At 41.9% G+C, this 24283-nt stretch overlaps 1 protein-coding gene across 2 annotated transcripts in view; it reads left to right on the top strand.

The window, feature by feature from the left end:
• The window catches only part of CLMP (CXADR like membrane protein), a 44661-nt gene that overhangs the window by 14657 nt on the left and 5721 nt on the right, over positions 1–24283 (top strand). For both annotated transcript variants that reach the window (XM_050911029.1, XM_050911030.1), the window contains exons 2-5: positions 20508–20665; positions 21376–21577; positions 22417–22584; positions 22950–23072. In XM_050911029.1, coding sequence (XP_050766986.1) covers positions 20508–20665; positions 21376–21577; positions 22417–22584; positions 22950–23072 — 651 coding nt within the window. The remainder of the gene's footprint in view (positions 1–20507; positions 20666–21375; positions 21578–22416; positions 22585–22949; positions 23073–24283) is intronic.

Here is a 24283-nt window from a genome sequence, read left to right as displayed (position 1 = left end):
ACTTTTCACTGGTAAGGTTCAGATCTGTTGTTCATTAACTTCTCTCATCTTAACTGTAATCCCAGTAGGTGGTTTTACAAGTCCTTTTGGAGCCTTGGTTTCCCCATCTGTAAAAAGGGAAATGTCTCATTATATAATGTGGTTTATGGTCTTCAGACAAAACAATGCTGAGTATTGGGTAAATAGTTTGATTATGGTTTTTATCAGCCTGCCCTTTCCAAAGAGCTTGTAGCTGCTGTCTGTTTGCATTTGTATTTCATGCCACTGGGATGTAACCGTGCTCTGACAGAGCCAGCTCTTTCAGCATTTACGGGAGAAGAGTTTGAAATCTTCAGGAGCCATACCAAGTCCTTACTTCAATTCTTTATAAATTTTGTAGGAAATGGACTCAGCCATACTTCCTAAAAGAGGAAGTTCTTGAGTCCTGTCTCCTGTGTTTAGAATAAACAGAATCCAGATAATTTAATCTAAAAGGAAAATGTTCTTTTGAGGATAAACAGCCTGAATAAAACATTTCTGAGCAAATCCATGACAATGTTCCTCCCCTTGCACCATCCCCCCAAACAGCAGTTTCTATCCTGAAGGATGCCAGAAGCAGCTGGCTGATCAAGGGAATTGGCCTCACCACAAACCAGACTGTAAATCTTACTCAGGATACCCTGTTATGCCTGCTCCAGTCATGCTGGTACCTATAATCATACCAAATGATCCTTGAGGATCAATCGAGACCCTGCAAGTGGGCACATCTTATTTGGCTTATTCTGCATAAATGTCAAGAAAGACCCATTGCCTGGCAGACATATACTTTGGTTTTGTTTCTAGATGTTAATGAGGGCCAGATGTGGAGACTTGTGTGGTCTGGGGCTGATGAACTGCTGTTATCTACAGTATGGAGCCATTTGCCGCCTTTTCCTTTCTCTGCTAGGCAAACATAATAAACTATTTTCAGTGTTAGGAAGCTGTTGCAACTTTTCCATTTGCTGAGCTTGCTGGGCTGAAGAAACACAGGAGGCAGAGGCTGGGAGGATAAACTCAGGCTTGTACCAGGGAAATGAGGGGTGTATATCTCCTGTCACTCTAGATATGGCAACCAAAGAGCAAATAGGCATGTTAATTGTCAGTGCAAGATTCGCCCATTAAAACTGTGTCCTGGACAGAATGCCAGCATCTAATAAGCATGTCTTACAGGATAAGAGGTACAATAAGGGTTAGGATACCCACTTAGCCTGTTATCTTGTTTCCAGTTATTGGGAGCTGGTTTGAGGGAAAGAATACAGGAACAGGGTAAAAAAGGGACTCTTCCCTGCCCAGATTTTTCCTGGTATTTATAGTCAGCAAAGGGCTAATGTACTCATTTAGCCATACTTCCTACTGTGGCCCATAGGTTTGCCACAATTATTCATGCCCTTGATTCAGTTCTGTGAGCTGTCACAATTGCATCAGACTCTGACAGATGCATTGGAAACTCTACAGTAACCCTAATAAGTATTTCACTTCTCTTACATAGATTCAGCCAGTGAGTCAGACTCCTCCTGCCTGAGAGCAAACACGGAAATAAGGAGCTAGGAACTACTGGACCAGATGAGATTAACAGTTTATCTAAATGACTGATTCACTCCAAAATGGTCCAGTATCAGATGGAGGTGGAAGAAAACCCACAACTGATGTATGTGAAATCACATGCTTATATGGGAAGCTTATGGCTGAATATTAGGCAGTTAGGGAAAATTACGTATTTATATACTTGAAGAAATAAATCTAATGTAACTTGTGATTGAGCCTTCTAAATATCAAACGTCTTCCTGAATAGAAGTTAAGCACTTTGAATCTATATTCTAGTAGCCACATGCTCCATTTCTTAATGTGCATTCCTGAGCAAAATGGGTCTTCTGCCTTTGCCAGTCTGTAATATTGCAACACTAGGTGCTTACCATCATGTCTTCTTACCAAGGGTAGATAGCCACTAATGATGCCAGTTTCAGAAATAGTAATCCCTGCCCTGTGGGAGTAGAGCTTTCCAGAAGGGAAAGGTGAAAGTCTGTTTAAAGGACTGCAAACTCAAGTCTTGCTTTTGCTGTTCTTGGATTGTGGGAAAGGACAATGTGTCTGGTTTTGCTGCTACTGCAGGTGTACTGTTCTATTACAAGCCCACTGTGACTGCAAGTCTGTCTTCTAATGGATTTTAAGTGCATGGCAGAAGTACTACGTGCACGGAGAAAGAACCGCTGGGATGCTATTTAGCATATACACATCCTTGACATGATGTACCCAGCTTGCCATGGAAAAGAAGGAACCAATCTATGGAGGAAACTTGCCAAAGGTGTGTTTCAGTGTGAACTTACTGAGATTTTATTGGAAAACATGTTTCATGGCCAATATCTGAGTATAAATAAAAGGCATGGACACTGCCTGAGTATATAGGTCTCAACTTCAGTGAATCTGATGAGTCAGCTGTGATAGAGAAGAGAGGCTGGATCATTTCTCAGATTGATAGAGGAGTTGAAACAAAAATAGGCTGGGGAACCTGTTGAGGAATTTGAGCTTTGGCTTTGTGGAGAGTTTCACGTAGCCGCAGGTGGTTTTGTGAAGAGCTGGCCTTCCAGATCTCCCTGCAGCCTCACAGCCATGCTCTTTTTCTCTGGCTGGTTCAGGACAGAAGAAATGTGTAAATAATTGGAATGTGGTGCTTTGTTTAGGAGCTTGTGCCTGGAGAGTCTTGCTTAGTCTGGGTCAGGGTAAAGGTCCCTGCAGTAAACCCCTGGCCCAAGGTTGCTTTTCAGCTTGTTGAAACAATGCAGCCGAGCAGGGTTTAGCTCAAGGAAGGAATGTGAACTGTTTAAGACTGGGAGATGACTCTGGGCTATGCTTGCTGTCAGATATACACAAAGCTCTGTCAGAATGTGCTGCCTGGCATCTCTTGGCACCTCTCATGTTTCACCTGCTTACCTTTTATAGTAAGTGTTTTTTTGATGAGCACCAATGTGTCCAGGCGAACACAGACACAAGGATGACGTGATAGATGCTTTGCCCAGATCAAGTAGTGGGGTGCTGTATTGATACCCTAAAAAGAGGGAGAGAATTAAACTCATCAAGTTATATAAATCCCATCCTCAGTTCTGAATGAGCCCTGGATCCTAACATCAACTGACAGCTAGGGCTGGTTCATGCTAAACCTCCCCCTTTCTGGATGGAGCCCAAGATCAGGGCAGCCCCTGCTGTCTTTATTAGATAACTGTTCAGAGGGCTCTGTAATCTAGAATACAAGGGTCTTTGACCTGGTAGCTAGAAGATGAACCTTGACAAATGCAGGATAGAAGCTAAGTTTCAAGGAATTACCAGGGAGTTTAATGTGCCACTGAACCAGTCTATCAGTGGAGCAAGTAGGGCTATTTCTTGGAAAGAGATGCTAATAGAACCGCAAGCTGTCAAACTGTGCAAACATCCTGGTGATGTTCTGTGGTCTCTGCTGTACTCAAAACTCATCTATTCTGGCTTTGAAAAGCTATTAATAAATGTTGCATTTCATTCTTATAATTGTATTATGGATTGAGACTTAATTTGGTAACATTGATGGAGCTATGCACTTAAAATGTCTCATTGAACTGTTATGGGCTTAAAATATGCATTCTGAAGTAAAACTGCAGTAGTTCCACAAAGCTGCATAGTGCATTACCATTAAGTGAGGCGGCAAGTGCAAACGTGGGGTAGACAAGTGTATATCAATGAGTGGGCCAAGTCAGTTCTTAGACTCTAAAAAAGACCATGCAGTTGTCTGACTTACTCTCCAGTTTCTTTGTTTTCTTCAGTTTGTTTGTCTGTTTAAATATCTTTTTTTCTTATCCGTCTAAGTTTCATATTAGAATACAGGCCTGACTGATCCTTATAATTTATTCTGAAGATATATACAAGGCTGCTTTTGTTGTTTTGAGAAACCCCATGGGGTTTGAGGCTTTGTCAACCTCTCCAGCTATTTAAAAAAAGCCTAACAAACAGAAGTTCACATATCAATTTTTCCTGTTGTTTATACCCACAAGTTTTTTTTTTTTTTTCAGCCTGAATCAAGTCTTTAAAAACAATTGACTTTCTGGGTATACAGCAGCTATTTGAATGTTGCATCAAGAGGAAGGTGCTTTAATTGCTTTCCAGAGTAGCAGGCAACAAGCAAGTACTATGCATATGTAGGTATAGAGTATGTTCTTTCATTGTCCCTCTTTTTGTATATGTTCTGTGATGTTTCTTTTCCCATCTATCTGCTGCTTCTCAGTCTCTGCCAAAGAGCATATAAAACCAGAGGAATTTGAATCAAAGTACAGGCTTTTAAATTTGCAACATTTGAATGACTTTGAAATTACGTGAGGAGTTAGCATCCCTGTTGTGTTGCAAAAAATCTTCAGCTGTCCAGTTTTTCCCCAGCCACTTGATAACCTAAAGAGTTTAAGTCTCAAGTCCTCTTCTGTGAGTTTCCTCATCAGTCTCAACTTGCCTGTTGTCTCTTCTTTTATACACAAATTTTAAGACACCCAGAATCATGACTGTCTTTGTTATTCTCTACTCTATGCAGCATCTAAACAAAATATATCCTTGTCTGAGGGCTTAGCCTAATGTAAATAATATCGAGCCACATGTCTAACAGACATCTTCAATTAGCCAAATTATGTAGTCAGAAAAACAGGGGTAGAAGCAAATTTCTACTAAGTAGTAATTTGGCCCTAAACATGAAAGCCTCAGATGCTCTATTTCTCAACGGCCTCGGCCTTTGAAATAGTCAGATTCACCACATCAAGAGCCTTACAATAGCAGGGAGGCACCAGGCTGCTGCTTGTGTTTGTCACATTTATTTTTGATTGTTTATTTATTTGATCTTAAAAGTTCTTTGGGGGAATCTCTTATCAGCTCTAAAATGTGGTTGCACTGGTAAATAAGAAGCAGTGACATTAAAAGTAATTGACATTAAAATGTTGTGACATTAAAATTAATCATGTTTGATGGATGTTAGCGTCTGAATCCACAAGGCTCCCGGGTTCATGTTTTAGCAAGTTTTGACATTCATTCTCCCCCTCAGTTCCTGCAGCACTTACGTAACTGCCTTTCCCACCCGCTGGTCCCGAAACCTTGTGCAGGGAGCAGTTGTGGAGGGAGGGGACGCTGGTTCGGAAAGGAGAAGGGGTTTTCTTGGAATTCACTGCTTAGTAGCTTGGGGTGAAATGGCTGTTCTGTTCTCCATCCAGCGAACTAGTGTCAGATTCTCAAAATCAACACAGTACTGATGACATTGGTTTCCTAATCAGCAACAGAAGGTTGAAGATGAAAGGGAGCACTGGGATTTTTGTAGCAGAGCTGATGGAGTTGTTCCGGAGTGTTTGTTCCTTATGCTATGGCAGTTCCAGGCAGAAGAAGCCTTGCAAGAAAACCTATTTAGTTTTTGTAACAATTGTGCAAGGTTCAGAGGAAACACTGTCAGTTGCCAGTTCTGTTCATGTGGCACCAGCACTGAGTGAAAAAGAAACTGACTGTTTTTCTTCAGGACCTGGAGTTTCTCAGAGAGCTGGAGGGGATGTGGTATAACCTGACACCTGTATTTTACAGCCAAGTTCTTTAGCAGCAGCCAGGAATATGATGAGTGTCAGGAATGGCTGGTCACTATTCCCATGCTTACTTTGTGAAGCAAGAATCAGGTGAAATCATAGCAGCCTGCTCCTCTTCCTTTGGGTGGCCAAAGCTTACCTAGAGATGTTCCCTCCAGGCAGGGAGCGAGAGGGAGAGACGCAGCATTTCTTGTTTCCAGTATAACATTTTCCAATTTCCTTTTTTAGCAATGTGAAGCTTGTAGGGGCCTCAGAAAAATGAACCAATGTATTGGGCAAGAAGCCAGCTACCTCCTTGCAGCTTGAGCTCTGTGCTGGCTTCACTTTCTGTCCTATTTAGAAACTAGAAGTAATGAGCTGACATGAGCTGGATTCTTTTTTTTTTCCTTTCCCACTGTGGTCTGTATAGGGTGCCAGTCTTTGTGAAAGTCAGCTCAGTGGGCATATAGCCTTTTTCCATGGCCTCTTCTTGGCACTGAGTGGTAACTTGCATGAGATTCAATGTAACTTAGCTTTTGTAAGAAGAAAAAGACTGTGCCATAAGTTAATTTAACTGGAGTTAAAGCTTGGCCTGGTGGTTAGGGGCACTGAGAACTCCTGCCTTCTGCCATCAGCCAGTCAAGAGGTGTTTCCAGTGTGTAGTTTGGTTTGGTTGGACCTTGTGAATTGTAGATCTTATTCCCAAGTCTGCCACTGATTCCTTGTGACCTTAGTCAGTCTTGTTGTGTCCCTAGTTATCCATGGGCAAACTGAGCATTCAATATCTGCTTTTTCCTTTGCAAACTGAAAACAATGATACTTAGGAGCTTCACTAAGAGCCTGTGAAAAGAACACCGAGATCTTGGCATGGGAGGGTCAATGGGAGAGTCATGATTTTGTCAGTTTCATTGTACAATATGCACAAGTCACACTGTGGGGCACCAGTAGGGGAAGGTAATGTTAAGGATGTTTTTGCTTATGCAATACAAAACTAATTAATTGACTGCCACTGGATGAAGTCCATAAGGTTTAAAAAAAGTAAATGACAGACTTTTATTGACTATACTATTTCCTTTTCTTTGCACTTTTCTATTTCTCTTTGGTGATATCCAGGTCCCTGAGGAGTAATAGATAGGCTTGAGTATCTACAATTTCTGGATGTGCAAGGTAAAGTATAAACAAGTTACAGTTGAGATTTTTTTGATGGCTGGTTTGCAGAGGTGCTGAAGACCTGCAGCTGTGCCTGCCCTCAGTGAAGGGTATGAGGGTGAACAGCAGCTTGGGGAGGCAGAAAAAGACCAGAGTGCTCAGTTTAGACAGTGGTTTTTATCTAGTCTTCCTTCTGACTGAAAATGCCTTCTTAAAGCAGGGAGGGAGAAGCTGTGTCAGCTCCTATTAAAGAAAATGGATTTTCCTAGAGAAGCCAAACCAGCAAAAACCCATGAGTACTGCAGAGACTAGCCAAATATTTTGGCAGCTTTTTGAGGCAATTCTGGCTCAAGAACATTGTGAATTTTTGATGACAAAATCAACCCATTGGAACACTGAATTGCAATAATATAAAAAGTTGATTTCAACTTGCAGGAAAGCATATTTTGTGACCTGCATTTATATGCATTTCCAGGATCACCAATAGGGTATGGAGACAGAGGAAGCAAACTGGAGTGTTTGAGCTCCCTCCCCAGTTCTTGCTTCAATTCCCCAAATCAGAGCATTGCTGAATAATGTAAAGTACCGTGCAAATATTAAGTTTTACCTTAGCACATTTGCTTTGCCCCTTTTTGTGCCACTTCCTGTGGTCAGTTAATGATTTAGTTATTTTTCTGGCAATTTGAAATAAATTTCAGTGTTGCCCAAGTAAGTATTGGGGAAAACCCAATGTTAAATATCTGTCTTTACTTGCAAGTTCAGGCAATCAAGAAAGAATATCAGGTGATGTATCTGATCAGTTACAACAGCTTGTTTTTTCCATCATGTGGAGAGAAAAATAAAAAAAGGTGGTACCAGAGTGAAACTGGAGACAGCTGTGACCTGCTCACAGATACTGTCAGCAGTAAAAGAGGTTGAATTCATCAAATAAATTATGTGCTTGGTTATCCCCACAGACCACACATGCTAGGAGAGCTGGGGTTTACTGTAAATGTGGCTGCCAGATGGCTGCCAGACATTACAGTGGACTTAATCATCGAAGAGCCCACCACCCCAATCTAGCAGCTGTGTACACAGTTTGTGTCATGGTGGCTGAAACCAAACTGTAGCACTTAGGAACTTCTCTGTAGCCAAGGCAGTGGGAGAGGAGCATTGTATGCTTTTTTTCTGAGCAGTCTAAAAGTTGCAGTGAAGCAGGAAGGCCTAAGGCTTAGGGAGTGGGACTTGAGTCTCATGGGTCTCTCCTTGACCTGCTCTAAGACTTAGAGCTTGTCATAGAATAGTATAAATAAGAAGGGATTTCTGAGGTCTCTGGCTTGAAGCAGGGTCAGCTTACATCAGGCTGATCAGGATTTCAGCCAGTCCAGTTTTGAATAGCTCCAAGGATGCTGATTCCACAATCTGTGAGCCTGTGTTCCAGTGGTTGACTGTTCTCATAGTGAAATTATTTCCTAATATCTGACCAGAATTCCCCTTTTTAGAACTTGTCTGTTGTCTCTCATCAACTCATTGTTCACCTCTAAGAAGTCTGGCTCTGATTTCTCTAATTTTGTTGTTCCCTCTGTAAGCTTTACATATGCATCCCTGAGCCATGCAGGTTTTCTTACATAAATTGAAAAGGACAGAAGTGAGGCGCAGAGAAGCTGCAGCTTGCCCAGGAAACCTGACTTCTGCATCAGGGCTTGAGGTCCTTTTCTAGCTTGAGCTTTCCTACCAGGAAGTTTAGGTGAATTTCCTGAGAACTCCCCACTGCCAAGTCTCCCAAATCATTCAGTAGAAAGTTTTCCTCTATCACTTCTTGTCAGACTGTACAGCCCCACTGAGATCCTTGTTTCCATGGAATGCCTGTATTCCTGCACTAGCTCTGGAGCCCTTGTATCCTGTAGCTTATATCCTTCCCCCTTTGCAGATAAAATACCTGGGGTTCTGTGGGACAACAAGGTGAATGCGAGCCAGCAAAGTGCCCTTGTAGCAAAGGTGGCCAACGACGTCCTGGGCTGCATTAGGAAGAGTGTAGGTAGCAGGTCATCTCTACTTGGCACTGGTGAGATCATATGTGAAGTACTGCACCCAGTTTTGGCCTCCCCAGTGTGAGACAAATATACTGGAATGAGTCCAGCTAAGGGCCACAAAGATGATTAAGGGACTGAGTGTCTGCTTGGAGCAGGGCATCGGACTAGATTATCTTGGGAGGTCCCTTCTGACCTCCACTATCCTGTGGTTCTAAAGCAATTCTGATAAAACTGAGATATCAGGAGTTTATGGTAGGTGCTACAGATATTGTTTGTCGTCCTCAACAGCAGTTTTAAAAGTGGCTCTGAAAGATGATGCACACACAGTTTGATCACAACAAAATCCAAAATACAGTTGTTCACAAGGTAGGAATAATGTGGTATAGTCTATTTTTTGTTCTCAAAGACTAGCCTTTTCTCTAACACTTTACAATATTTCTTCAACATCTCCTGCTTTATGATAAGTCAGAGCTGTTGATAGAAATGCTTCTTGATGTTGAGGAAATCAGTTGGTCAAGTTGTGGTAGGGATCTCAGTCTGAATAAGAACACAGGAAAAGTTCAGTGATGCTTTTAAGTTGGTCAGACCTCTTAGATAAACTGAAAAGGAGGGTGGAAATTCAGAGTCCCAGTGGTGGAACTGGTCATCTGTGCTACCCATTCCTCTTAGGCTTACTTCTGTATACTTCACCTGACCTTTGCAGTATGTTTCTTGATAAGATGCCTGACCTTTTCACATCCAATTAGCAGATTTGTTCAACTGTTGCCTGAATCTCATTTTTACCCTCCTCCTCCATCCAAACCCCTTTTCCTGTTCAGCATCTTGGAAACATTGTGCTTGCTCACCGGAGCTCAATGATGTACTGCAGCTCTCAGACAGGGCTTTTTTGCTCTCAGAATGCTGATACCCAATGCCTGTTTTTACAAAGGGCTCTGCCTCTCCAGTCTTACTTGGGGCATCCCTCACTTTAGGAAACGGACATGTGCCAGAGGAGAACTAGATTGCTCTTTTGAGCAAAGGTCACAGGAATATTTGGCAGGCATGATGCTTGCATGTTCTCATTCAAAGTTTCCCCTAGCAATGGCCCTAGGCTTTTGCAGATTTTGTTGCTTTGCAGAGCCCTTGGTATCTGCAAACATGCAAAATATATGTAACAGGCATTTCAGCTGCTGGCATTGGAGCCCTATGGTGAGCAGAGAAGAAAATCTGCTTCCCTACCAATCTCCTTCCTGTTGCAGAGGCAGTTTGTTTGATATGACAATTAGAAATGAAATAGTTCAGTGTGGTTCAGCTCTGATAGATTCTGAGATGTTTAATTGGGAATAGTATCCCTCCCTGTTGTCCCCCCAGCAGTTTGCGGGTTTTATTTAGCTCAAGTAATACTGAAGCTTTGTTTTAGTCTTTCCACCTGCATGTTTGAAAGCCAGTTAAAATTGGATTTGAAAAGTCAGTACTTTGAGCATGCTTCTATTTATGAGAGAAGTGAAATGGATCTGCTTTCTGTTTTCGTCCTTATGCCTTTTCCAAGCATCTTACGTGGTAACTTAATTCATGCTTTGAACTTTTAAAGTAAGACTAGGGGTTTGATAAATCTACAATAAGATTAAAAAAGAAGCAACACAGGTTTATAAGTAAATAAGTAGACAGTTGAAAACTAATAAACAATACGCTTTTCCACATGCTTTTAAATGTTCCAAAACTTTCACAGAAGCAAAAAAAAATTGAGTAATTCTTCATTTTCTTATGTTGTTTCTTAGGTTGCAGCATTGTTGCTGCACTTAACCAACTTGATTAATGTAACTTTATTGTATAGTCATGTCCTTTTTAGGATTGTAGGCTGTTGTCAAGTGGAATGGATCCAGAAGTCAGAATTTGGCCCTCAGCTCACACACTGCAATCCTGTGGGTAGTGGAATCCTCCTCAGACTTCACCATCTCTGCCTGTTGTGAGTGCATGAGAATGCCTTAAGTTCAGCTGTGCTCTCAACAGTACCTGAAAAAAAATATATATGCAGGAATCTATCGTACTTTGTATTTTGTGTTAAGTAACATTCCTTATTTCCTGTGTCTGACTTTTCAGTCCTTTTCTTAACTTCAGCATCACTTGCAGCAGCTGTGCAGTGTTGCTGTCAGTTAAAATAGCTGTTGTGTGAGGGAAAGCTGTCCCTCTAAAGGGAGAATGCTTTCCAAATTATGCTTGTCTCTTAAAGTCAACGCAAGTTCTCACGAGTATAGTATTCAGTCTAGTCTTTGGTTTGTAAATGTTACTGGGAAGAATCTCGGGATCATTTTGAGCACAGGGCCTCACCAAATGCAAGATCAGACTTTCTTCAGTACAATGCAAACTAATATTCAGTGTGTAGAGATTTAGTGAATTGTCTGTGTGATGCCAGCTTCCTAAAATGCAGTTGGTGGGTGTCTCTTCCAGTATTTAGAGTGGGGTTTGCATTCCTTGGTAATCCCCACTTGCTCAATTTGTAGCTCTGATTCAGAAAGTGGGATTTACAGAGCTCCGCCTCTACTTGTCTGAGACCTTAGTGTACATGTCCAAATGCCATAACTCCTGGTAACAGTGGAAAAAACAAGAGAAAAGATGTATCTGTTCTCAGAGGCTGCTTGCAGCTGGTATGCTGTTGTGCCAAACTCTAGGAAAGATGCAGGGAGAGAGTCGAATCATAGTGATAAGATAATTAAAAACCTGATCCTCCTTTTTTCTTCCTTCCGGTTCATACTGAAGCCAATGCAAGGATGAGGATTAAGAGAATAAGGTTTCTTTAATTTTTTTATCCTCTGATGGGTTCAGTAAATACAAAGTAATTGATCCTAACTACTATAGCATTGGTGAGAAATAGCAGCTGCAGACAGCTGGGTAGACAGTATCTGTAACATAACTCTTACAGAGTTAAGTTGCTGTTGTTCCTGGTCCTGTGCTCAGACCAGAAGACTGCACCTTGTATTCATCCCAGAGGTATTGCAGAGTTTAATGTATCTCGTTCACAAGACTTATGGGGATGATAGGGAGGAGCTGCCGCTGTTGTTCATTTTCTGCCCTGGGGTAGGCTGTAGCTGAGGATTTGAGATTGAGTGAATATGAAAAGTGACAGAGTGCTAATACATTAGGCATTCATTTTGTATCCTATTAGTAGTGCTTGTAGTGGATAAGTGAGATGTTATACTGTTATGTGCAATTATGAGTATGCAACTGAACATCTCATTGAGGTAACATGGAGGTGCTGAGCAGGGACTGAAGCCTGTACCTTAAAACCACATCAAACTTCATTGAAAAATTTCTGAGAGATGCAGAAAGGGATGAATTTTACTTGTGAGTACCTTCTGGGTTTCTCGGTACCTTTTTTGGCAAGCTTAAAACAAGTTGAATTTCTATGACAAAAAGCAGCAGAAAAGCACAATCAGTTCAATGCTTTCTGGTTAACAACTTACACTTTGATGCTAAGGAGAAAAAAAACGAGAGGGAATCCTCAGTACAAGAATGGTTTTATCGGGAATCTTTATCAACCTCACAAGTCTCTTCCTCTCTCCCCGATTTTCAGAGTTACCTCAGCTGATGCAACCTACTCCTTGGATTTTGAAACTGGAGAAGAAAGATCTGATGGACAAATACTATTTTGAAAACAGTTTTGTTGCTGTCTCTTTTGGTTTGTATTCTGGATTCTGCTTGGTGTCTGCCTTGGGCAGATAACTTCGTTTCTGTGTGCCTTCATTTTTATGTCCGTGAACTGACAGCAACAATAGGCTCACTGGAAGACTGAGGCCTAAACATACTTCTCAGAAGACACCCTAGAAATTATTACTGAAACCATCTTTCTTCTCATACTTTCAAGCCTCATTTGAAACCAGGCAAAAGGAGTGAAATTTCTGATGTCTAGGGGTGGAATGTCTTGTTCTTTTGCTTTCCTCAATACAAAGCTTTGTAAGGTACACAAGCAGCCCAGAGATGCTTGCAGAGAAAGGGAATATCTGACAGCCGTAGGTGCTTCAGCCCCCAAGGAATCTGTGATATGTACTGACAAGCTCTCTGTACAGATCTAGTCTACATGGCTTGAAATCACCAGCTGCATTACTGAAAAGCTTAGCTGAGCTGTGTTACTGTAAACAGAAGACACCTGGACCATTTTACTGATAAAATTGTCTGGACTAAAGGCTAAGGGACTTCACATGTTCCTCTGTACAAACACTCTGTGAACCATTAAATAGGAAGATGCAGTTCTGATGCCTTGTTTTCTGTTCTCTGGTCTCCAGAGATGTAAACCCAGAATCTCCTGCTTGCACTTGATTTTAAAATGCAATGAGGAGAAGGACAGCCACAGTACATACGTAGCTGCTGGCTGCCTCTGAAGATCCTCAGCTAATGGAAAGCTTCAGTATTTTTCCAATATTCTTCAGTATCTCCAGGCTTTGGATTCAATTGTGTGTGGTGGTGCTGAAGGCAAACTTCCTGTTGGTATTTTCAGGGACAGAATTTTACCTCTTGATTCTAGGAATGTAAGGTGAGATCCTTAGATTGCGTGTGGCCCCTGGGTACCGCAGGATCAGTCTTTCATCTGTCTTTAATCTACTAGAGAAACCCTGAGTTTTCCCCAGGGAATATTGCATCCTTGCTGCTGGGGCCATTTGTGAGACCCAGACCTGCAGTGGGCAAACCATCTCATTTGTGCCTAGGGGCAGTGTGAAGACATAGTGCATTTAGACACACATCGTGTGCACTGCCGCTACGCTGGTAACAGCTATCCCACAGATCACTTCCCTGGCTCATCCAAGACTGCCCAGGGAAGGACTGGTGGCCAACTCCTCCCCATGCTTCTGCAGCTGGTGATATTTCTGTTGGTATCACCAGCCAAATTCTAGCCCCCTCCTGCACTCTTGCTTAGTTGTTGCAAACCTGTAGAAATCAGAGGCTTTGCTTTGTGAAATGTTGCTTTTTCTGTTCTCCTTGGGCCTTCGTAGCTCCTCAGCAGTTTCAATTCCAAATGCTTCACGTCACCACTTGGAAACTTTGCGACATGCAGGACTCTTCCCCTTTGCTTTCTGTTTTAACAGCCTCCTCAAACCTCAGCCCCAAGCACATGTGGTTCCAATTACAGAGAACCTCTGCAATGCTATGTGGATATGGATGGGGATAGGCTGACCTCTTTATTTTAACACAGCTAGCCTGTTCCTGCGGGAGCTGACTGTTAGCTCACATTTTTCTTATTTGAGATGCTTTTGCTTCACAACCAAATTCCTGAAATCAAAGGGAGGCAGAGGGGAGCAGGCTGCAGGCAGCATGCACTGGGGGCCAGGTCTTGGTCACTTGGAGCGCTTGAGCTCTCGGGAGAAGGCGACCTTTGGCCTTTTTGTCTCTGCCAGCCAAGGAATACAGAAAGCAGATGTCCCAGAGCACAGCCTTGGCTGAGTTAATTATCCTTAGGAGACTTCGGCTGCCCCCAGCTTCTCCTCCCTTGCGCAAAGAATGCAAAATAGCTGTCTGTAAGGAGACACCATTTTATATTTATTTTGGCCTAAAATGCTGTCAGGGTAACTAACTGTTAGGGTTAGTGTGGTCTGAGAGTGAGCAGGGGGTGTCGACCTTGTGGGTTCTCCTTACAGCTCTGGAACAAACCAACATAGCTATCCACTGTCTTGGTATATCCACAGCAGAATACTGGGGAAAAGAGTCAAAGGGGAGATAAAAGCCTTAATGTGCATGTGTCTGTCATCATTACTGAACAGTAATAGTGGGAGGAAAATGTTTGGTTTCTCAATAGAGAGCTTAATTTTAACGCCTACTGAGCCTTAAGTACTTAACTGTAGAACTAGTGTCTGTAGTGTCTTTAGCACTTAGCTGATTTGAGCTTCCAAGTCACTCAAGCATCTCTGAAAGTTTTACTCAAGATGTAATTCTTTGGCCATAAAAGTAGTTGTTAGCCTCCTATTTAAGCATGTAAAATTCTAAATTTGCTTATTGCAAAATGCTCAGATTTTGCTCATTACCGCTGTAATGACCACTGGACAGAGCGGGGGGCAGGCTTTTGCTTTTCCGTAAAGAAGCTTAGTAAATATTTTCCTGCAAGACTGCAGCAAGATCAAACTCTAGCAGATGTGAAATGTCTTAAATTCCTGGCATGAAGGAGTGGTTCAAAGTTGCAACATGGCAGGCTGTCCTGGGCTTTTTGTTTCTTAACTCTCAAACAGATTATTCTTGTATATATCTAATTTAGACATACTCTGTTTTCAAATACTTTCTTGAGTAGGATAAATGTTTTTAGCACAAGAATAAGTGAGTCAAATGTGCAGGATTATTCAGCTACAGGAACGCTACAAGCCTGAATGATTCTGTGGATATGTATTCTCTTTGGGCTGATTTAAACTGTTTAAGTAGAAAGTTTTTGCGAATTTGGATCGTTTTGACTAAAAGTACTTATACAAGCAGTTCAGCTTGCAGGTCTAGCTGAGACCAGCTATAGCATGGAACTGTTGGATGCACTGAGGTGTTTTTTGTTTGGTTTTTTTTTTCCAACAGCCTACCTGGATTTTGAGAAGAATGTGTGTTACTCAGAGGACTACAGGACCAAAACGTCCTTCTCAGAAGGACCCTATTTTCAGATAGTGGAATCACACAGATGTGAAAATAGTTTTTAAGAGTATCCCAAGAAGGACTCAAAATCAGACCACAAAATTATTGGTTACGCTTGAGAACTTGTCTGTAGGGGACTGTTCTGCTTTCAGAAAGCATGTGATGCACCTTGACAACAGTGGCCATTCACTGTTCCTGTCACACTTTCATCCAGGAAACATTTTGATATTAATGAACAAAAGCAGATAGAGCACCTATCACAGGTGAAATGGAAATTGTCCAGACAGTGCTATAAACTGTGTGTGTAGATACTATTAGAATTCCTGCTTTTGCTGTTGTATTGAAGGAAGTTTTCTTCAGCAGCAGATTTGAGTTGCTTGCTTCCTGAGTCCCTTCCCCCTGGTGCTAGTACAGGATGTCTGGAGTTGCAGGAAAATTACGGGTTGCATTTCTACTCCTCCTTGGACATCAGTGTCTTGGAATAGACTGTTGCAAATGTCACCTTTGATAAAAAGCCAAAATAAATTATAGAAAGTGTAGCTGAAGGATAAACTTCACAGATGTTCGTGGAGCAACTGGAATTTTTCAAGACCCATTTTGGATATTCACATCTTAAATGAACTTGGTGTAGGTAGGGTTTGGGCCAAGTTTACAAAGCATCATTATGGATTTCTTGTATCTCAATTCTCTGAATCTTTTCTAGGCTGTTCCTCCTAATTCCAGCAGTTAAGTGATATAGCACAACTTATTACTTTTTAAAAAGTATAATCTATATTTAGCATTGCTCCCTAATTCAAACCTTCTTCTGAACCTAATGAAAGATTTAAATCTGGAAGCTCTTTAGCTTTTAGCACATGAATTTGCCTACAAATAAAAATGTCAGCAAAACATTTATTTTCACTTTGATTCTGCTTGTATGTTTATGTATATTTGATGTTGTTGGTATATATGTGCATTTGTGTATATACATATACTTGGTAGTGGATGGGCATGAAAATAAACTGAGCTTCATAATAGTGTGTATATGAAACCATGTGTGATCATGTTAAGGATTCAGACATGAAAACACTACTTTGGATGGTCATAATCTGTGATAAGGCCAAATATACAGTCCCAATTTGCTCAGCACTTGCTGCATTGCACAGGAGATGGTTCCTTCCCTCTACATCCATCTCAAGGGCTGACTTTTCTGCAGTTCAAACCCTCTTATAATATACTTTCAAAATCAGTAGTCCTTTAAAAATGTTGAAATGAGTTCTGGGAAATACTGTGACTGACATCTTTGCCTGAGAAAGATGCAGGATATTGTCCACATTTTTTTTTCTTTAAAATCTGCTATGCATGCAAGGCAGAATGGCCTGTTATTGAGAGGGCTGAAAACCCCTATGTGTGCCCTGGCCCAGTCTGTGCCCTTCCCCTAGTAAATTTGTGCTTGTGCTGTTTGGGTACTGTCTGTTTAGGTGTGCTAGCTTTGGTATTGTTTAAAATATTTGTTGCCCTGTACTTCTTGGATATTTAAAACATCAGTGAGGGATGAAAGACAATAATCTTCCTCTCTTGTCTGCAGGGTGTTGAGTGAGTTATTGTCCTCTGAACAATAGAGCAAACATTTAAACATTACAATGGTCTCCTCCCCCCCCAATACAGAACATCGCATTGCCTGTGGTGTGTCAGCAAGCCTGGCACTGCACCCAACGCTATTGTTCAGGCCCGCGGCCGGTGCTTTCAAAATGCTGCCAAAATGCTGCAGTCACAATAAGTTTAGGATTCCTGCTCTGCAGGAAAAACAAACCAACCTCCATCTGAAGTCATGGGACATAGGCTGAGTAAGGCCTGAGTAAAGCTGAAAGAAGCAATTCCCAGATTGCTCTTTGCAGCATAAAGAGCCGCACACAGGATGTGGAAGGGGAAGAGCTTTTTTGGGGTAAGAACTGCAGAGCCTGCATGTATGTGGCATTACTGAGCGAGACTCTTGGATCCGACTTCTGGGAAGAATCGTCTATTGTCTTAATCTATTGTCTACTGGAGCCAGCCCTTAAGGCGTTACTCTGAGCAGGCTCTGCCCTCGTGTGGCTGCGAAGCTCTCTAAGGGGGAAAAGTGCGGAGCCGGTTGCGCACCCATCCAGCAGAGCAGAAGTGCTTGCCAGGAGCAAGCTGCTTTTGCAATCTAGCCCATGTGTGTCCTGGCCAGTATATTGAGGTGTTTGCTGCTGTAAGGGGTTGTTCATAAGCAGACACTCTCCTTTAGTACTCATTTAAATGAAACTTAAACGGGGGAGCGGGGGGTGTATAGTAAAAGCACTATGAGCAAAATCTCATTTCTTTGACCTGTTCTTGCCAGGTCTCATCTACATAAATACAAGAGAACTTCAGAGGGCATTTATTCTTTGTTGTATAACAAAACACTTAAAATAACCTAAAGGGGACTTGGATATGTTTTCTAGTTCCTTTTTCTTTCTGAGGCATATACTGTAAATTCCAGCACATATCTAAAGGTAAACTTCCATTTCATCACTGCTTGCTACAGTGAGACCCTACCCAAACTATTGAAAGGCATGGGGTTTGTTCACATTGAGCTCTCTTTGGATTTTTCATGGGTAATTTCCATAACTGGCACCCTATGTTGGGTACTTTTATGAAGCTGTGTTTTGAGCTTCCTTTTGACTTTGTACAGGTATAGATGACTGGAAAGAAAATAAAGTGAGGGTCTTGTCTAGAACACCTGCAAAACTTACAGACTTCCTTGTCAGTTCATGGGCATTATTAAAGAACTAATAAGGACTAAAGGGACAAGGTGGGTTTTTTCCTAATAAGACAGACATGTCATGGAGAAGTACGCAGTGTGCGTGACAATCTGGTTATCAGTTCAGTGGTAAATCAGCTCCAAATTATCTCTGATAGCATGTAGTTTTGAAAAAACAAAGGGTGCTTTAGAAACTTGCAGTCACTTTCTTACTGGATGTCTCCCGGATCTTACTCCCATTTAGAAGATGAGCTTATAGGCACAGGGCTCTTTCTCAAATCCAGAGCGTGTTTGCTGGGGGCAGCAACAACCAGACCAAGGTGTGAGGTCTCCTAAAAACAGTCTGTCCAAGCCAGAGAGGAATGAAAATGATGCTTGTTATACTCCCTCAAAAGGTGATTTATAATCCTGATCAAGGCTTTTAATGTAAAACTACATTTTAAAATGTAGAATGCCCTGTGAGGTGTGCACAAAACCTCAGTGCTCCACTGGCACAAGACTTTGAAAATGTTGCAAATGTTATGTGAATGTTCACTAGTGTGGTGCTTAAATTAAACTTATTGATCAGTCATCTAGTGAGTGTCAGCGTGTTAATGAAGGCAGCCCGCAGCAATGTGGGCTGCAGGAGAAAGCAGGCGTTCATCTTAGGCAGAATGTATAATTGTATTTGGCAGATGGAGCTTTGAGACTAGTGAATCCAGTGATAAACTGGATTACTTTTCCCTTTAAAGAAAGCAGCTAATGTGGCTGAAAAGGAGCTTTCATCAATTCATGCAGAGATCTGTGTAGGGGAGAAGAGGTTAATCCTTTGCAAGGCTCCACCTGTCTTGAATTCCACCTGTCTTGAAATTCCAAGTGTTTTATACACGTGCATGCACATAGTAGATGATACCTTTTATAGAAGCGTTTGGCAAGTATTGATTAAATATCAGAAGCTCAGGAGCTGAGGGATGGTCATGCTAACAACTCAGAGGCAGATCTGAGAATGGAAGCAGGAACAGAAAGAATTTTCTAAAACCAGAGTTGGTCCTGAAGAAACAGAAAAAGCTGAGGAAGTGTCATGTTAGATGTAATTATTCCTGGGGGGTTTTTTCACTTTACCTTTAAGGGATGGTTAAAGATCCACTGTTTAAATACAAGTATAGGAAAAAATTCAGCCTATGTAAGTAGAGCTTCTTATGCTCTTGCCAGTAATCTTGCTATGTAATCACAGGATTGTGTGTTCAGTCACACATGTGACTTCCTAGTGCTGCCAATTCTCCCAGTTTTCATCAGTTTCACAATAATTGGTGCAAGAAGCAAGATATTTCATCTCACTTCATTTCACAGGGGAAAAAAAATTGTTTTAGTCTTTCTTCTTGCACAGCAAAACTTAAGAAGAACCCAATTGCACTCTGAAGATTCATACACAAAAGGCAGATGGCATTTGTGCTCCAGAAATCCCCATGGAAACTTGGTTGGAAAATTTTTTATTTGGTGTCATAGCAGACCAGGGAGGTCCCTGACCTAAATGCCCGTAATTTTCCATACCTCTGATCTTTTGGGTCGGTTTTAATTGAGTTTGAACTTACCATGGTGAGTCCGTGTGTTATCAAAAGTTGGAGATGGGCAAGCCAAGAATCGAACCCTGATTTTGTTCAGTTTTAGCAGGGATGCAGTATAGAAAGAAACTCGGAAAGAAATTGCGAGTTTCACAATGTCAGTCACTGACTAACGTAGTGCTGGTTGAACGTCATGTTTTTCTGTGGCACACCATCTCCTGGTCCAGGTTTTAGGGAGTGAACGCGCGGTTTGGGTTTTACTGGCTAACATTTAAAAGGCTCTGCTTCCCTCTAGTGCTTCAGCGTGGCAATTCCCCCCCCCCCCCTTTTTTTTTAAATCCTGACAAACCGTTTTTGACAACTTACGATTTTTTTTTGACGTTGCTATTCAAAGACACTTCACTAACCTACTTGTACCCTGCCTTTCTTAAGGTTAACCCTCTTGTTCCCAGGCTGGTCTCTTATTTCCAGTGCTGAAATGCATGCAACGAACATCATCCAGTGTTAGGGAAGAGACTCCAAGCCTTGTCAGGCTGACATAGGAATAAAGCGATGGGCTCTGAAGGTCTTCTGGGTGAAAATACTGCTTATGAATTAAGGTGATAAAAAGTGAAGGCAAAACCGAGGAGGTTATCTGAAATTTTGAGTGCATAGAGGATGTGGGTGCGACTTTAGTATTGACAGCTCTGGAGCGTGAAGCCATCTGTTCTTCATGCTTAAATATTAGTGTGAAACTAACTGCCTATGTATGTATAGATGTCTCCTTTAATCAGCTGCAATCTGTCCAGGAAGCCAAGCTGTTGGATTTTCTTTGATGCTGTGAAGCAAATGAAGAAGAATCCAGGGAAACCTAAGCTAGCAACACTTGTCAGTGCTGAGATGCATCCTTAATCCTGGCCTCTGACCACTGGCATCTGTCTTTCAGCTTCCTGTTCTGTTTGGCTGGCCGAGGCTCAGACTGAATTTAAGAGAGTGGCTGAAGAAAACGTGACTTTGCCCTGTCACCACCACCTGGGCCTCCTGGAGCAAGGAAGCCTGGATATTGAGTGGCTGCTGCACATTTCTGAAACAGTACAAAAAGCGGTAGGTTCAGCCATGATTAGCATCTGCTGAGAAAATCGTCTTATTTCTATGTTGACAGCAGCAGCAGCTATTGATTTAAAGAGACTTCTGTGATGATCTTTGCAAGTTATTCTGATGAAGTAAGCAGTGTTTAGAAAACAGCTGATTTATTTAGAGAGATTTACAACGTATAAAAGTTATTTGATATTCGTGCATGCTGTATTGGAACAGGTTGTGTTACAATCGAGTTTTCTTTAAACTAACACTGTTATGTAATCAGTAATCATTGGATAAACTTCAGAATTGCCCTTCAGGTTTTCAAAAATGACCTTGGATTTTGTAGGCCCAGTTTTTGAAACCTTGGTTTCAGGAAAAAATATAGTAGTTTAGTACTTAGAAAAATCAGGTCTGCAGTAACTTAAATTAGCTAGCCAAAACCAGCCAAAATTAAAGACTACTTTTATATATTGTGACATAAGCTGATGTCTATTTTGACACTAGTATAAATGCTCCAATATAAATCTCTAGCATAAATACAGTTTTATATATCAGTCTCAGACATGAAATCCGGGTTTAATTCTCCACCCTGCCACAGGCTTCCTGTGTGACCCTTGGCAAGTCACTTAACCATGCAGAACCTTAGCCTGCAGTTCCTGGAAATGCTTTGATTTCTTGTTCCGTGTGAAAGTAAAATTACAACTGGCTGATCAGTGACTGTCTCTGCTCCTCAGGTGATCACTTACTCTGGAGGCCGTGTTTATGATGACCTGAATGAGGAACAGAAAGGGCGCGTTTCCTTCACATCCAACTTCCTTGCTGGAGATGCATCCTTACAAATCATATCCCTGCAGTCCAGCGATGCGGGGAAGTACATATGTAAGGTTAAAAATGCTGGGCAGTACGAATGGGCTCGCATCACCCTGAAGGTTGTAGGTAAGGTCATTTTATTGCTCTTCCAAAGAAAAAAAATCGCTAGACTCATTTCCTGGAGAGAGATTTCTTTCAGCAGGGTATAAATACAAAGACATTTCATGATCAGGTTTCACTGTCCAACTCCATATCTGCCTTTGCATTTTTTGGCAAAGGACAGGACACAGGAAGAGCCTAAAGAACTGTTTTGAGGTAAGTATGATCACCTGCAAAATCATATGAACTGTTCTTTCCAAATTATCTCTATGATCTCATCACACAAACTAGACTGATATTCTAGCTTAGCTGGCAATCGCCCTGTCCAGATCTCCTGCTTGAGGACTCTGGGTTCATGTCCCAGGACCCCAAACTGATCCAAGTCAGTGGAGGTGACAAATAAGCTGCCGGGGTTAGCATTTCTCTTCCCTGATTTCAGTTTATTGGTTGGCTTTTTCACATACACTGTCATCCCATGGAAGAAGTGCTGTGGCCTGCCAGATGCTGTGGGGAGAGGGAAGAAATGGAGAAGTAGGGGGAGAGAAAGGATGTTCTCTAAATAGTACCTAAAAGAGGCATGCAGTAATACAGCTCCACTGATGCAAGTATCCATGAGGCAAACTGCCCCAGAGTATTATAATGTGTCATTTCTATGTCTGAGCCAGCCAGCTCCACTTCTTAGACTATGAAGTTGCGCACAGTTGCAGCTAAAGTCCCCTAATAAACATCACTGGTGTAATTCCTTAATGCATTCCAGAGAAGGCAGCTCTTGGAAGCTGCTTAAATTATGTACTTTGCCAAAAAAAGGGTTTCCACCGAGAAAATAGTCTGCTGCATTTGCATGACCTGTCTTCTGTTTCTTGTAGAAAAACCTTCCAAGCCCAAATGCTGGCTAGAAGGGGAGCTCTTGGAAGGAAAGGAACTGTCCTTGCAGTGCCGTTCTGCCTCTGGCACTGCACCCATCTCCTACCGATGGCAGCGCATAAATGAGGAAGACGAGAGAGCTGAACATCTCCCACCTACATCAAGAGTCAGTAAGTCAGGTCATTTCCTCTTAGAGCTCTCGGTACACTCAAAGCCAGATAACCGCCCACGTGCATATGTACAGTCCCATGCCTGTTTTTTAAATGGCGATCACTTGGTGGCAGTGATAGCAACGCTATAACAGTACCTCTCAGTACTGCAGCTGGATGTTGTGGTGTGCTGCACCCTGAACAAGGAAGTGCAGCAGGAGTTTGTTTAGTGTTTTGCTGAAGGTTGACAAACGATCTCTTGTGAAGCATCATTGATTGTTCTTGAACTGATTTGATCCGGATGTTCAGTTTGTGCTTCTGTGTCCTATGCGCTCTTAAGGTTTCTTAGTCTATTTTGATTAATCCCGGTGTTTTTCCTGTTTCAGACATTTCTAATCCCGGGCAAGTCCTACTGAAGAATCTTACGCAGATGAGCACAGGGTTATACCAATGCATTGCCACCAATGAGGCTGGACAAGAAAGCTGTGTTGTTCAGGTGACAGTGCAGCGTAAGTATTGGCTCACAACTAGTATTTGCACCACCATATGAGCGGCGCTGCTTCACAGCTGTCCCATCTTGACTAGTAAACTCTGTGCCACACCTTTGCCCTTTCATACTTGTATCGCATGAAATAGTTCTTATTTATTGCACTTACGGTTTGCACAGCAGTCCTCTGTATAACCTAAAGTGGTAAATAATATCATCTGGGCTCAGATGTTTTGGTCTGTTAGACATTTTGATTTTGAGAATGACTAATGAAATACGAGGGAAGAAACGGTGAGTTAGAGGTTCCAGAGTCTCCAGCTTTTGAGGTACTTCTGGCTGGAGTGATTGCGGGAGATTACTCAAGTATAAAATCTCCATGTGGATATTCCATCAGTCCAATTCCAAATTATATATCTGTCGCACTTGGGACAGTAAACTATCTAAAGGCAGCTGGAAAGGCTGACTTTGATGTGAAGTAACGTGCAGAATAAAAAGCAACTTTTGACAGAGTTTCCTTTTAATGCGGATTTAATAAATTCTGTCCTGAACACCAGAGATTAAAATCAGTGTCCTACCTGATTAACCCCATCAAGGGTGTGTACATGTCTAGGTACCTGTGTCCTTTGCAAATGCATGCAAGGAAAAGGGTGGAGTTTAGCACCAGCACTGAGGGCAAATCCAAACAATACAGTTTAGCAGGTTTTTATGTGCAGCTCTCAGGGTAGATCAGCAGGAGCTAGAACCTCTGTGATACAATACTGCTAATAGAGAAGTCTCTTCTTGGAGATTCCATAACTTTGGAATTTTTCTGCCCAGCCAGGCCTGAAATAGCTGGAATATGGTCGTGTAGCAAGGAAAACCTGTTCGCCTCAGGCATCTGAAGTAAAAGCGTCCAGGCAGCTTTTATGCCAATTGAACTGAATTTGTTTAAAACCTCACTTTGGTTTGCTAAACCCTCCATAGGGACGAGCCTTAAGGAAACAACTTTCAGCCAAACCCAACCTAACCACTCTTATCAGAAGAAGTTGTCATAAAGTATCAACTAAGGGCCCGTATACGCTAGGAAGTGTTCTCTCATTGACTTTGGTATTTTGGATGAAAAATGCCTTGCATCTGCATAGTATGGTCTTCCTTTCCTCCTTCCTTTCTACCCCCCTCAGGTCACTTTTTCCCCCAATTGAATAATTCATTCTGCAAGTGGATTGTAATCATTTCAGGGTGAGTTGAAGGGGA

This window comes from Gymnogyps californianus, chromosome 25, assembly GCF_018139145.2.
Source record: "Gymnogyps californianus isolate 813 chromosome 25, ASM1813914v2, whole genome shotgun sequence".
Lineage (NCBI taxonomy): Eukaryota > Metazoa > Chordata > Aves > Accipitriformes > Cathartidae > Gymnogyps > Gymnogyps californianus.
This window is presented reverse-complemented; position numbering and strand designations above follow the sequence as displayed.